We start from the raw sequence: 14,437 nt of genomic DNA on the forward strand, positions 1-14,437 counted from the left end.
TCTACTGTACGTGAGAAAACCAAGACCTGGAGATGGAACCAGCTGCCCAACATTTGATAGAGTCAGCTTTCGTTGCCATGGAGCTTTGCCATCACTAGAGGCATCTGCGTGTGGAGCTTGCTCGTAGTGAAGCTCAGGGGGAACCCAAGGACAGCCCTGCTTCACCCTGTGGGTCTGGGTTGGGTTCTCCGGAAGCCAACACCAAGGTGGAGCTGGCTGCGCATGACGTTTATAGGAGATGAGCACCTGCAGAAAGGAGGGGAAGGGCACAGGGTGTGCAGAGGAGAATGTCAAACTGACAAACAGGCCCAGTGAGGATACAGCCAGTCCCATGGGGAAGCTCTGGAGCATAAAGGATGCAACAGGTCCCTGTATTGGACTTAATGTGTGGGGACTTGAACCCCTGCCTCTGCCAGTCGCTGGATATGGGCTGCCCCAGAAAGCCTTGCTCTCAGTGATCCATGACTAGGGATTCCCAACTCCATATACTAAGTCTGATGCTTGCTAAACAAATTTTGGACAAATGTGCCCAAACATAAGATAGCTTCTCCTTTGTGTTTTGAGACAGAGTCTTATTGGTATTTCTCATTTTCTGTCTCTGTTTCACCACTTTTAATGGCTGTTTTCACCTGCTGGGGCTTAATTTGGTAGAATAGAAAATGCAGCAGATTATATACAGGAGGATTTGGATTCTAGATCTCATTCTGGAATTTGTCAGCTGAGTGATATGGGGCATGTCATTTAAGTTTTCTGAGCAATGATTCCTCAGTTGTATATAGGAGACTTAATGACAAAGGAAACACTTTAAAACTATACAACAGCATTTTAAATGCTCCTTAGAGAGTGGTGCACCCCCGAGTTTTTCTGGGTCCTCTTCCTTTACCACTATGTCCATCCATCTATCCTTTCTGTTAGTAATGTGAGTGATTCCTAACTTTTAATTTACAAGTCCTCCAAACTTCTAAAGACTGTGGGAGATGTTTTCTGCTAATTTTGGTGGTCCTTTCCCAGGATAGTTAGTGCAAGCTCTGCCCCCATTTCATGCAGCCCATCTCTGTTTAGGACATGTCCTTACCCTGCTGATTACAAACATGACATCTTTCTGAGCCCCAAATACATCAGTTTACCAAGAACCACCCCCATGACATTGCACACCCCACTGGGGTCACCTCGCCCTGATGTTTTCTTTGCCTTTTGTCCTGTTAACCTCCTTGTTAATTCAGCTCTTCACAATTTTTTTCTATTCATTCTCCACCAAGTCCTAATTTTCTAGACCAAATCACAGGTTCTTTGACTTCAATTTTTTCTTTATTGTTAAGTGTGTCATGCATACAAAGTTATATAGGAAGTGCAGGTAGATGCTCAGTTTAAAGACCGATAATAGAGCAAACATCTGTGTACCAACCACCCAGGTTAAGGAAATACTCTTATGATATATTTAACCATTAAATTAGTGCACATTTATTGATACCAACTTTGTGTTCAGAATTTGAGGACATACAACTATGGTTAAGAGAGCATCTAGTTTACATAAAAAAGCCTCCTCCCCATCTACTTGGGAAGCAAGAGACTGGCCTTAAAGAACTGCCATCCATAAAGGTACTTGCCTTGAGAAATACAAAGATGTGATTGGGACCATTCCCTACACCCGGGAGAGGTAGACCAGCTTCCAAGAGAATGAGCCTTTGCTCTGGGTTTAACGTTTGCCTGGGGAAGAAGAGTTCAGGCCACAGCGCCAAGGCATGCGTCAGAGTCGTGAACAGCCACGGCGTGTTTTCCAGGTAGCAGGTCATTCCTTCTTGCGACTCTTGTCCCTGTGACACCTCCTGCTCTGGGTTCCAGTTTTGTTTTGTCCCCGCCCCCCCCTGTCCCCAGAGCACATGTGTTCTCACAGGGTTTCCCTTCGGATCACTTCTGACCTCGTTCAGCTTTTCACCCATCCACTCATGCAACCCAGATGAGGAGATGAGTCTTCAGAAGCCTCAGCCTGCATCAGAATCACTGCAGAGCTTGTTACAGTGCAGCTTCTGGTCCCCACCGGTCACCTAGAATCTTTGGGGTAGGGTCCAAGGATCTGCATTTCTAACACCCTGTCACCAGGCAGTTCTACCACAGACAGTTTCAGTTGCACATGGAGAAACACCTTGTATAGAGAGGGGTGGGTTGTAGAGGGCATTCAGGAATTGTGGGTGATGGTCTTGCACTGTCTGTCCCCTGGTTACCTCAACCACAGTGTGCCTGGTCGTGCCTGCCTCATGTTCACCTTCCTGCCTGTGCTGTTCTGTATTCCTCCTATGAGCCTCCTGCTCCTGTGCCATCACAGAGCCCCATTTGCGTGTCTCCTGTCCCTGCTCTGGGCCACTCCTTCCCGCGGGCAGTAATCTGTGCCTTGGCTCTGTCTGCGTAGAGTCCTGGGCTACAGTGTCACAATGGAGTGTGGCATACAAAGTTGACAGCCGCATTGTGAGCCCCTGCCTCATCTCTCTATCCTCTTCCTTTTGGGGGCTTCTTTCTTGAAGCAGGAAAAAAGAAACGGGAACCCCCTCAAAGCTGGGGAGGCATGATTGGAGATGGCATCAGAAGCAAAGGGCACTGTTTTTCTGATGCATGCTCCCATTTCTGAGAGCATTTCAATACTTTTAAGACATGTAAACTGTGAGACTAGGCATTTCCACTGAAATATATGCATGTCGATATTATCCTCATGGGGACATATGCCTGCCTCTGTTTGTCTACAAGTGTTTACGTGCAGTCACACACAGATCCAGAACCTTGGTTCTACCGGCTTTGTGTGTACTAATGTGTATATGGATGTATAATTAAAAATTTTAAACACTTGATTTTGATAGTCTGCCTTGCAGCTGCTGTGCTTAGAAAATTCAGAAAATTCCTAAGCGACTGTGGGTTAATGGGAGTTCTAGCAGTGTCTCTCTCTCTCTGCTGGTCTTTATTAGTAAAGCTCCTCTCTTCTCCGCCTCTCTCCCCCTCCCTCCCTTCCTGCCTCTGCTTTTCCCTTCCTCCCTCCCTCTCTCTGAGATAGCAGGCAGGAGAGAGACTGTTGCTGCTTCCCCTGAGAAGAGTGCTTGCAGGCACCAGCTGGCAGGAGCCCGTGCTTTCCTCTTCCCCAGATGCAGTGTTCTTGGAGGGAGATGCAATGTTGGCGCAGGGGCTGAGCTGGACTGGAAAGGTGGCTGGGAGCTCAGGGAGGCCAGGATCGTGGTTTAGCCAAAGGCTGGAATCACAGGAATGTTTCACTGGGGTCTGCTCTGAGAATTCCCAGACCCCCATGGATTTTAGAATTTCCCAGCTTTTTCTCCTTCACCTCTGCACTGTCTTACCTCCTCCCGAGATGGCCCCAGATCTGCAAGAGACATTTGAGAGAAGCTATTTATTAACAGATGTGAAGAAATGGATTCTGCACTTGATTATTTAGCCATGATTTATCAATGATGATGGATTGGAAAGCAGTGTAAGTAACAGATATATATGTTCCTATAGTTAGATGGTTTGTCTTGGTTGCCTTTTTTTTTACTCTAACTTTTTTAGTTAATTTCCTTTTGAGAAAAGTGAAAATAGAATACCAAAGAAGTTAGGAGGGTCCAGATTATATGAGTTTTCTTCCTGTTCAATTGACTTGCAAAATACTATACATATCAGATGAGATCACCAACTCCTGATACAGAACCTGTAAACATCTCCTGGAGAATGAGACTAAAATGGGAAAGAAATGATCCAGGTTTTTGAACTGACAATCATTGCTATATTCAGACTTATTCAGAGTTGCTAAAATATTTGACAGTGGCTCATTTTAGGATCAAGGACTGAATTGAAATGTGTTCTCTTCACACGATCATAAAAATGAAGTTCGCCTGTGAGTTTCAGAACAGGTTCTTTCTGGCTACAGAAATATGAGATTGATTTTTTAAAAGTAATGTTAAATGTCAACTCGCTTTCCAACCCCTACAGCTTTTCTTGAGCCAGAATACCTGCCTGTTCCAGAATAGAATGTCCGGTGGCCCTGGGGTTGCAGGACGCTGGCGATTTGGAAGCTAGTCATTTCTAGTCTCTGCCCGTCAGAGGGTTTTCCATCTTTCTGTACTAAGGCTTGATTTCAGCACTTAAATTCCCCTGTATTCAGGGGAAGACAAATAACTTGAAGACCAAAATCAGTTTATTTCTCAGGAGAAAGTAGCAGCTACCGAAAGGGTCAGAAATTGAAATAAAAGAATATGATTTTCCTTTTCTTTAAAATTTGAAATGAGGTTATTTTTGTATAGAAAGAGTAACGTAAGCTTTCTTGATTAAAAAGCTGTATTTTAAAGGAGATTTTTAAGATCATAAGTCACATAGGTAAGGACATCAAAATAGATTGCTGTTATTTTTTATGACCAGTTGCAACTTTTCATTTCTGAGTCCATGAGACAGTGTTAATACAAATATCTCTGGCTTCTTGAAACTTGCTTAGATTAGGAAGTGCGGTTTGTAAGAGTGACACTATGATGAGCTTCTCTGAGTGAATCTTGACTCTCTGCATCACATCCATACCCTAGGCCCCTACTACCCTCCCCACTTTCCATTTCCCAGCCCCCATCCTTTCCTGAGTCTTGGAACATCATGAAAGATCCTTCTAAAGATCCCCTTCAGCACGCCCTGCCCAGTTCTGGACAGAGAGAGTACTGTAATGTAACACACAGGGCTGCCAAATTTGGAATTGAATGAGCTCAGTTGATTCCTGAATATTAAATTGGCTCTGTGAGCAATTGAATGAGATCATATCTCACAGACCTGACTCAAAGTGCTCCTAACTTTACTGATTGGCATTTAACATCATCAAGGGCTGCAGCACTGAGCACCTGAGGGGACCAGCCTAAAACCAAACTGAATCCCCAACTCTTCTCAGATTCATGCCGGCAAATGTACCTAGGGCCACACCTTTTAAAATACATCCTTTGTTATCAAGGGAAATCTGAGACAGAAAACACATGTTGGCAATGTCACGTGAGTGCCTCTCTGCACACGCAGGGGTTGTACCACAGAGGGAAATGCTTTCGACCTTGTGCTGTTTTGTTTGGGTTTCTTGTTCATATGGATTCTGTCAGACTCGTGCATCTGGAATAGGTTTGGAGGGGAGGGGAAAAAGCTAAAGCAAAACATGCCAGTAAAAGGGAAACCATTGCAAACCTAAGTTAGACTAGAGACAGAATAATTCTCTGACCCAAATTCCAGCCCCCATCCTTGGTTTTGATTCCCCCATGGAGCAGAACCCAGTTGTAGCCTTCTTTGGTTCATGGAGATAGTCTGTCACCCTTTTGGATTTTAAACAAAGGAGGGAGATTTCTCCAGAAAAACTTTAAAACCCCAGTGAGAAACAATCTTTCGAGTTCCTGCTCATTCTCACAGAGCAAGTTCCTTCCCTGCTCCCACCCCTCTGGCCTTTCCTCCTCTGCGCCCCGCCCTGCCTCTCTGTGCCTCTGAAGTGTCCCCTGGGGAGCAGCTCCAGAGCCCCCAGGAACCTCGTGTGTGTCCTCTTTGGGCAACAAGATCAGCCGCCAAGGGCAGGGTTTTCATGGAGATAGAGAGTGCTTTTTAGTGGTAAATGAGAGAAGGGGCCAGATATGTTGATCCCTGCAAACAGGCTTTGAGAGAGGCAGCTGATTGACGTTAGTAAAACTGCTGAGCAATTAAAAAAATACTGAAGTCAAGGTGAGAGAAAGAGAGAAAGAGAGGGAGGTGGGTCATCTCTGAGGAGTTTCAAGCAAAGTTCTGTTAAGCGCCCAGAAGGTCTAAATTGATAACACCAGATGGTTAAGATAGTCTTAATCTGATCGATAGCTTGCAGACGCAAAGGGGCATTCATTTGGCTTAGCGTTCTGCAAAAAGCTTTGCCCAAGATAAACCGCCAGTCCACTCCCCTCGTCACAGGCCCTCCCATGACACACACTGTTCTCTTCCACCTTCCTTAGTGACTGGCTCTGGCCTAAAAGTCAGGAGCTCAAGAAAGGTTCTGGAACTAAGCGTCATCTTCGGATCTTCCCCTCTGATGAAGAGGGCTTCTGTTAGCGTCATCCTCACCTTTCCTACCAGACATGTTGCCCTGGTTCTGGTTTTGGCCCTTTGCCTTTGTCTGAATTAATGGGCCCCAGCTTTATGTCCGTCCAGACTTTTCTCACCATGATCTGCATTCTTCCTACTGGAATCTTCGCCACAGGGAACCCTCAGGTTCCTGGGGAGCTCTGCTGCAGAGCCATGGCATGTTCACACATGACAGCATCTCCCCCTACCCCCCCCCACCTCTTCCCTTGGAGAGGCTGCAAGGGAGAAACCTGTCTTCAGTAAATTTGGAGAAGAGAGTTGACCTGTGAAAGATGCCTTACCAAGTTTTCCTGATCAGAGGAATGTTTGAGCTGGTGACCAGTAAATCACTCAGCTTCCCTAAGCTCCACTCTTTGCATCAGTAAAATGCACGCAAAGCTTACCTCATCAGATGTGCAAGAATTAAATGTGGGGCTCAGCCTGCTCATGTCCTTGTTGACACTATCCTTGTGTTCTGTCAGCCGTGGGCCCAGCTGTCAGCCACTTTTGACAGAGGACCCAGCTCCTAAGTGATGGGGGTCCTAGGATGGAAAGAGCACCAGAGAAGGAGTCAGGACCTGGGTGGGTGAATCTTAACTCTATTAGGAACTAACTGTGTGACTATGAGAAATTCCCACCCCTTCCCTGTGCTCCAGAAATGAAAAAACTTCATTTCCCTAAATGGGTTATTCCATCAAGATTCATGCTGGTGCCTCGGCCCTGCTCTTGGTGACTCCTTTCTTCTCTTCTCTGAACCCCTTCCCTGGTCCCCTGTGCCTGGGTCCAGCCCTCTTCTCTGCAATTCTGCAGCATCTGCTTCTCTCCATGAGAGGCTTTGCCATGGAGACACCGTTGGGTGCCTCTCTTGCTTGTCTGCACCCACCTCGAGAGTGACCCCTCTGCTGGAAGCTCTGCATCTGCTGGGAACCCAGGACCCTGCTCAATCTCATAAACATTTGCTGATGGATGTGTGAATGAAAGAAAGAATGAACAGAATCTCTGCCCCACCTCCCATAGGGCCTGATGAAGATAAAATGAAAAAATGTTTGTGACAGGCTTTGATGAGTAGAGTGCTATGTGGCCATCTTTAGTTTTACATTTATATGAGACATGGTGTATTTTTAGTACCAATATTTTAGTTGGTTTCTTGGATACTAAGATTCACCAGTTTTAGGGAAACAAAACAATATTCTTTGTTTGCTCTGTCCTTGCAGTACGGGTACATTCTTTGTCATAGAAGCAGGGCAGGCTTTATGTGGGCCAGAGGCTCTGATGTTTGAAACTGTGAGGCACAAAACTTTTCTTTCCAACATGAGAGATAAGAGTCTGAAAGCCAGTGCCCATGGGAGGGATCACTCTGTAACTCACCTGGGGTGATTACAGATCCCGTTTCTAAGAGCAGAGTTGGGGGAGAGAAAGAAAAGGGGTCCTGGGGCACAGAACACACATCTCACCCACTTCCTCAGCTTCATCGTGGAGACAGACAAGCCCAGGGAAGAGCAGGGACTTTTGAGTACAGCAAGCCCGGGCTTGGGTTCCAGCCTCAAACTTTGGTGTTCGTTGCATTTCCTGAGCCCTTGCACTGGAGGTTACAGGTTCCATGGCAATGCCTGAGATCTGGCACATGATGAAACAAGCAGAAAATGTTCTTTGTGGGGGAAAAAATGTATATTTAATAGAAATAGTCATTCCTAGTGGCCAGTCCTGATGCAGAGCCACAAGATGGCCCAGAGGGCAACCGAGATCATGTTCAAGATCAGGCTTTGTTAACAGACCACTCTGAAGGGATGTGTGTCAATGCTGCACATGTGTGTGGAAACGCCCCTCTGCAGCTGCCTCTGCCTCTCCAGTGAATACTCCGTGGGTCTATTATTCACCTCTTCAGGTCCAGCCCAGGAGTTGTGTGGGTTCATTTTCCACTTTCCTTTGACCCTCGGGTATCTGCACAGATGAGCCACATGCTGCCTTGTGGTGTGGGGGAGGAGATGTGGGGTGAGGGAATGAGCCTGCAAGGCTGTTCTGTGTCTATTGGCTGCTCTAAAGGGAAATTGAGGAAGAGTGCAAAGCCACAAATCTGAGATGGCAGCTCATAAATATGTAAGCTCCTCGCTTAGGTAATAAGCTCCTTGACAGCCAAAACTGTCATTTGCACATTCTCGTCAGCTGAACACAAAGTTCCAGTTGCCAGACTGTCCCTGGATACTGGGCACTAAAAGCTGGTGAGTGGGGAGAAGGGAGGGGGAGTGGGCTGATGGCTCTTCAAAGACCTCATGCTGTCCTCCATGGCTGCTGTCTTCCCATGTCCCTACTGTCAGGGGGCTTTCTCTCCTGGTATTTGATCACTATGTGTAGGCAAAATTTTGCATTGTGGTGCTTGGATTAGGAAAATGGTTGAGTAGAAATATATAAATGGAGACAGGAAAAAATGGTTGCCAGCAATTAGCTTTTGGTAACACAGATTTGGCAACATGGATTAAATCTATACAAATTTCAATCCCTATTGTAGTATGTTTAAACTTCTATGGAGAACTTAATAAAAATCACATGAACAGTTTACTATATGTGTAATTTTAAAAGGTAAGCCTGCAGATCAAAATTAGGACAAGAAGCAGGTGTTTAATTCACATTTACTGAGCACCTAATATGTTACAGGCACTTTGTAAGGTTTTGGGGACTCAAAAGTGAATCAGGGAGAGGAGTGGTTAAGTCAAAAACTAATTCTACTGGAATACACTGTGATAAGCTGCAACATACCACTATTAGTAAAATACCATCAGAGCATATGGAGGAAAAGAATAAATTCTCCTTTGGCTGGTTGGGAAGGAGTCACATGCATTAGAGCTGTGACTGGAAGGATGAATAGGCAGATTGCTGGGAAGGGAGGGCATCTGAGACAGAGGAACTGGCATGAGTCTCTGTTTATGCCTAGAAGCCTGAAAGCACATTAGAGTCATGTAGTTATATTCATACTGCATGATGAATAAAACTAAATATTTTCCAGATTCTCAAAATAGGCTGTGATTAGTAATAGATCACATTAAACAGGATGGTTTAATGATGATGAAGCAGCAACTGTATCAGTGAAGATTCAAAATCATGTCATATTTTCACAGCTGATTGGAACTAGTAGATCATGGGTACAAAGGAGAGGATGTAGGAACGGACTCTCACCTGTGTGTTTAGAGCCTTGGTTCTGTGACTGAGTGGCTGGGTGGTCTCAGGCTATTGTTAACTCATTATACTTGTATATCCATTTCCTAAAAATTATTGGTTGAAGCAGAGGATCTGTTTAGGAGAGAGAACAGGAGATTGAGTCCAAACAACTTGATGTCACTTGGAATGTGAGAAGTCCCTGGAAAACTATCCATAGTAAAATACGGGATTTTATGGCACATTTCAGGTAACAGAGTCTTTTTACAGTTGTAGTAAACACTCTATCTGTTAGCATTCTATTAACTCGTTAATTTATTCCGGTGCACACCCAAAATTGACGGTAGTGGGAAAACATGCTAATGAACCTTCTAAAACACCCAAGAAGGGTGGAATATGTTTTGGATGCTTTTAATAGTAAGTCAAAGCATCACAGTTTACAGATTACAAAAGCAATAGCATTTTAGAACTGGGAGGATCCCTAGGGATTATGTATTTTGATGACTTTCAAATCTTTGAAGAATGGCACTCTGGGAGTGGAACCAATGCTAAAATTCTGGGAGCAGAGCCTGTGAGAACTACAGCATTCTCAGACTCCGATTCTTGGATTCATTTATGTACCATTTTTTTTTCATTCAAGAATTGTTCATAAAGTCCTGGCAACATGTAGGATACATATTTGAATGAGGTACTGGCTATACCCTCTAGGAGCATAGGTTTTGCAAAGAGGTAAGACAAGAATGTAAAAAATATAAACAGGGCATTACTTTTGATATAATGAAAGAGATCTATGGAAGTTCAAAAATGGGAATTATTTCCTAGTGAAATGAACGATTATGCCTTGAAATAGAGAATCTGCTGGATTTACTTGGGTTTATCCAGTCACATTAGTTCTATTCAAGAAGCTTTGAGCATCCAACTAGAGAAAAAAGTTAGGTAAAAATTAAGCGTTTGGTTTAACCCATTTTTATTCTGGGGAAATGCAGTGTTAGAATGGAACCGTTGATTTATCATTTGTTGATAGACTAATAAGAGAATAGTGTTCAAGTACACTATTACCTTGAAAATGTAATTTTGATCAATATATCTTTTTTTTAAAAAAGTTTCATCAGTTAGTTAACAAGAAATGTGAGCAGTATCTACAGGCATCTCATCCTGAGAATTACCCCAGGGATAAGCCAAGGAAGCATGGACTTTGAGCCCCCTCTGGAGGAATGAAAGAGAGCCCTTCCCAGCTAGTCTGGCAGCAAATGGTTTCTTTTCTATAGGTCAGAAATGGGGAGGGGGGAAATGTCTAATCAAATTGATTTTTGGAATTAACCTTATGAAACAGAAGTCCACAGCCCTTAAGTCCTGGAGAACTCAGTGAAGATGTCTGCTTCAGCAGGGAATTTCAAAAACATCCCTCCCCCAGAGGCTCGGTAAAACAAATGTTGGACACAGACTAATAATGATGCAAAAAAATAATTATAATGAGCACAACTAATTATATTTGTTTTGTGAACATAATGGCCTGCAAAACCCCGTACCACAAAATATTTTATGAATTAACATCATTTAAGAAGCCAGCAAACCTTAAAAAAAAATCTGTTCATTCATTCTCTCATTCTATAAGCATTTATGGAGTGCCTACTGTGTATGAGGCACCATTGTCGGCAATAAATTCACAGAAATCCTTGTCCTCATCTGCAAAGCTTCCTCCGGAGCAGATGTTAAGGGTCAGACCTGATTGAATGCCCTCCTTAGGGGGTGCTGCAGGTGGGGAGGGAGGGTGTGGGTGTGGAGGTGGGAGGCAAAGCCCTTGGTGAGTCTGGGGGTGCCCAGAAGGCTAGGAGGTGCTGAGCCCTGACAACAGCCATACACAGAATCTTACTTTATAAGGTAAAAAATGATCACATTCCCACAGATGATGAAGAGCCCGTTAATATAACTTGACAGACTTGTTTTGGAAGATATTTAGAAACTTAAATATATCCAGTTATGCCCCAGAATATAGCTGTGCAGAACCTCTGGGCTGGAGGAATCCTTAAATGACTCTCTCCCACTGGGATCAGTGTCTGCAAGCTCCTCTGTTGATGGGAGGCCTGCGAGGCCCAAAGGGCTGACCCTGTCAGGAAGACAGGCAGGTGGACTTTCTTCTTCAGAGTCAGGGACCTGGGGTCCATCTGTGTTTACATAGGGCACACTAAGGACCGGCAATGTTGGGAACTCAGTTGTGGGAAAGGTAGAGGTGACTACTGACTTTAGGGAGCCTTTGGTCCTGTGGTGGACAGTGAGGCAAGCCACACTTCCAGCCCACTCCTCCCCTTCACCAAGGTCCATGCTGGCAGGTGCCTGGCTGGTGTGAGAGACGTGGTGGTCAGGTTCTACCAGCCTTTATGCAGCCCAGACAACTTATTTCCAGTGCATCAGGGCAAGTGATGCTGTCTACACCCTATATAAATCGTGGGTCAGTTTAAACTGAGCTGTGTTAGTTTGCTTAACACAGCATTTTGGGTTTGCATGTGTATTTATTTTGCACACGTGCCCTCTGGGTGCCCCAGAACACTGCCTAAAGTGTCTTGGTGAAGGTGATAATCAGTGGTCCTGCCCTTGGTCATTCCGGCATGAGGACACACTGTCAGAGGAGAAACTACGGAGTGAGTAATTGCCTCCAGCGCACAAAGGCTGCAGACACATGGCTTACATAAGAATCTAGTTTCAGCTCGTGGTTTTCAGGCCAAAGCAACTGTACTGATAGAGACTTTCCTGACATCTGCTACGTCTGTAGAGGACCCCAATTTATTGGCTCATATTGAGGTTGTCCTCTTTTCTGACCTTTCTTAGCTATAAATAAGTCCCTCCCAGCCAACAGCACAACCAAAACTCATTTTCAAGAGACCCAGGACCTGAAACACATCAGAGTAGATACCAAAGACCATTGCAGTATTGATAAACCTGGTGGACGTATTCAGTTGACCTAAAATACAGGGCCTATTAGCAAAGGCATCTCTTTCACCTTGCTGCTTTTTATGATTTGTACTTTTGGAAGCTTATGGGAAAGAATCTCTAAAAAGAAACTTAGGATAGAGCTTTCATATTAGCATTTAATTATAGCAATGATTGTAACAAGCATTTCCTGGTTATTTACTATAGGCCAGGAACCATTCTAAGATATATTTATATATACCCATTTAAATCTCTCAACTCCATGAGGCAGTCACTCTCATGTCCTGTTGAAGGCAGAGGAAACTGTGGTACAGAAAAGTTAGGGAACCTGGCCAAGGTCACAGAGTGAGGCATGGCAGAAAGAAGACTTGAACCCAGACCATACAGCTGCATAGACTGTACTCAAATTGTACTCTTGACAATGTCTCATCTCTGCCTCTTGAGGCAACTCTGAAATCCTTGAGTACAATAGCACTAAGCAAATGCTTGCTGAAGTGTATGCTGAATCATAAACCTTCCTTTACATCATTCTTTTCTCCACTCATATTTCACTGTAGATTCCTCAAGGTCTGAAATCAGAGGCCTGAAGGCATTCTTGAGGAATTTTCTAGTCTAGAATGAGGTAACAGAATAGCCATCATCTGATCATCTAGACTCACAGCAGTACCTCACTAAATTTTGACCCACCTAGCTGAGCTAACTTCGAAAGAACTTCAAGACTTGACTAGTATTATTATATAGTATGGCATTGGATGTGAACTTCTCTTAGCAAACTTGATAAAAGAGTGAGAAAATAGTACCTAGAAACCCAGTGAATGGCTGTGTTAGTTTGCTTAACACAGCATTTTGGGTTTGCATGTGTATTTATTTTGCACACGTGCCCTCTGGGTGCCCCAGAACACTGCCTAAAGTGTCTTGGTGAAGGTGATAATCGGTGGTCCTATTACATCTGTTTAAGGATTTATACCTTATCAGCATCCTCAAAATGATTTAAAGTGACTTATAAAACTGAATACTTATAAAATAAACTAGATCTTAAAATATTTATTGGAAACCAGATGGAAAGGGGGAGAGAGAGAGAGAGGGAGAGAGAGAGAAAGACCAGTTCCTGGACCAAGTTGCTTATTGTAATTTGACATGAAGGCTCTGAATTTCATGGAACTAAGGCAGATGTATCTAAAAGGAGTGAAAGGGTAAGGGAACGAGACGTTTGCTGAGCTCCTTCTGTGTGCAGATCCTCATGGCCACTTTTCTATACCTCACGCTTTTCATCTTCACACCAGACCCTTGCAATGTGTGTCATTATTTCCATCCACAGCTCGGGAAATGGCAAAGCCAGGATTTGAACCAAGGCTCTCTGGAGTCCAGAGCCTTTGTTTTTATATTGGGTTGTATTACTCTTGACCCATGAAGTGACACATAGCATTTATCTGGAGATGCCTGCTCTTTCTTGGAAAATATTTTTATGGATCCTTATGTAGGGAACATTAGGTAATAGTATAGTGACCTATAAATGGTAGGGGATCGATCAGTTTTTGTAGAATAACATGAATAAATAAGTGCATGGATGGTAAGATGAAAGATATCTCCTTTAGTTTCTATAGGATATAGAAATTACTTTTTATGGATGCTTTTTTATCAACCTTTTAAAAACAAAGGCATACAATAGCATCATAATTCAATACACAGCATTTAGGTAAAGACCTAAAATATATATGTATATATAATATAGATAATGTTTTTTCTTTTATAGTTTAATTTTTCGAAACAATAGTGTAGACCTCTGCATCTTCAGCCCCCACTTACTTCTCAGTGCATTGGAATGTACGCCACCTCTCATCTGACCCTGTTCAAGGTCAACAATGAACTCACTATTCTAGAAGAGTGAACACTTTTCATTCTCTGTCTTTTCTGGACTGTTCATACCATCTCACCTTGTTGACCCTCGTTCCAGCTTTCCCTTTGCTCTAGCTGCTCTGTTTCAGGCTCCTTTGCTCTCTCGTCTTTTCCATCATTCACTGAATGTGGAGGTTTCTCATGGTTCTCTCCTGGGCCACTTTCTGACTCCTCACCTCCCTGGCTGTCTTCTCCAGTCTCATGACTTCAGGTGCCACTTCATGCCGAAGGCTCTCCAAGCTGCAAACCTAAACCAAATATTTTTTATATTCAAATACTATAAAAGATCTAAACTGTGGTTGTATGTCTTGAAAAATAAGTGGTTCCTTTTTATGGAGCCACAAGCTAATATAAAAAGTGAAATATCTTACATGTTTCTTAACCATTTCTT

At 43.7% G+C, this 14,437-nt stretch overlaps 1 protein-coding gene across 3 annotated transcripts in view; it reads left to right on the top strand.

Annotated features, from left to right (window-relative positions):
* KIF26B (kinesin family member 26B) overlaps nt 1-14,437 on the top strand; it is a 453,264-nt gene that overhangs the window by 296,018 nt on the left and 142,809 nt on the right. The window contains exon 1 of one of the 3 annotated variants that reach the window (XM_057507853.1): nt 3,058-3,469. The exons of the other annotated variants lie outside the window; for them this stretch is intronic. Coding sequence (XP_057363836.1) covers nt 3,447-3,469 — 23 coding nt within the window. The 5' untranslated portion in view covers nt 3,058-3,446. Of the gene's footprint in view, nt 1-3,057; nt 3,470-14,437 lie in introns of those variants that run through there. 3 annotated transcript variants of the gene reach the window in all.

Source organism: Manis pentadactyla, chromosome 9, assembly GCF_030020395.1.
Source record: "Manis pentadactyla isolate mManPen7 chromosome 9, mManPen7.hap1, whole genome shotgun sequence".
Taxonomy (NCBI): Eukaryota; Metazoa; Chordata; class Mammalia; order Pholidota; family Manidae; genus Manis; species Manis pentadactyla.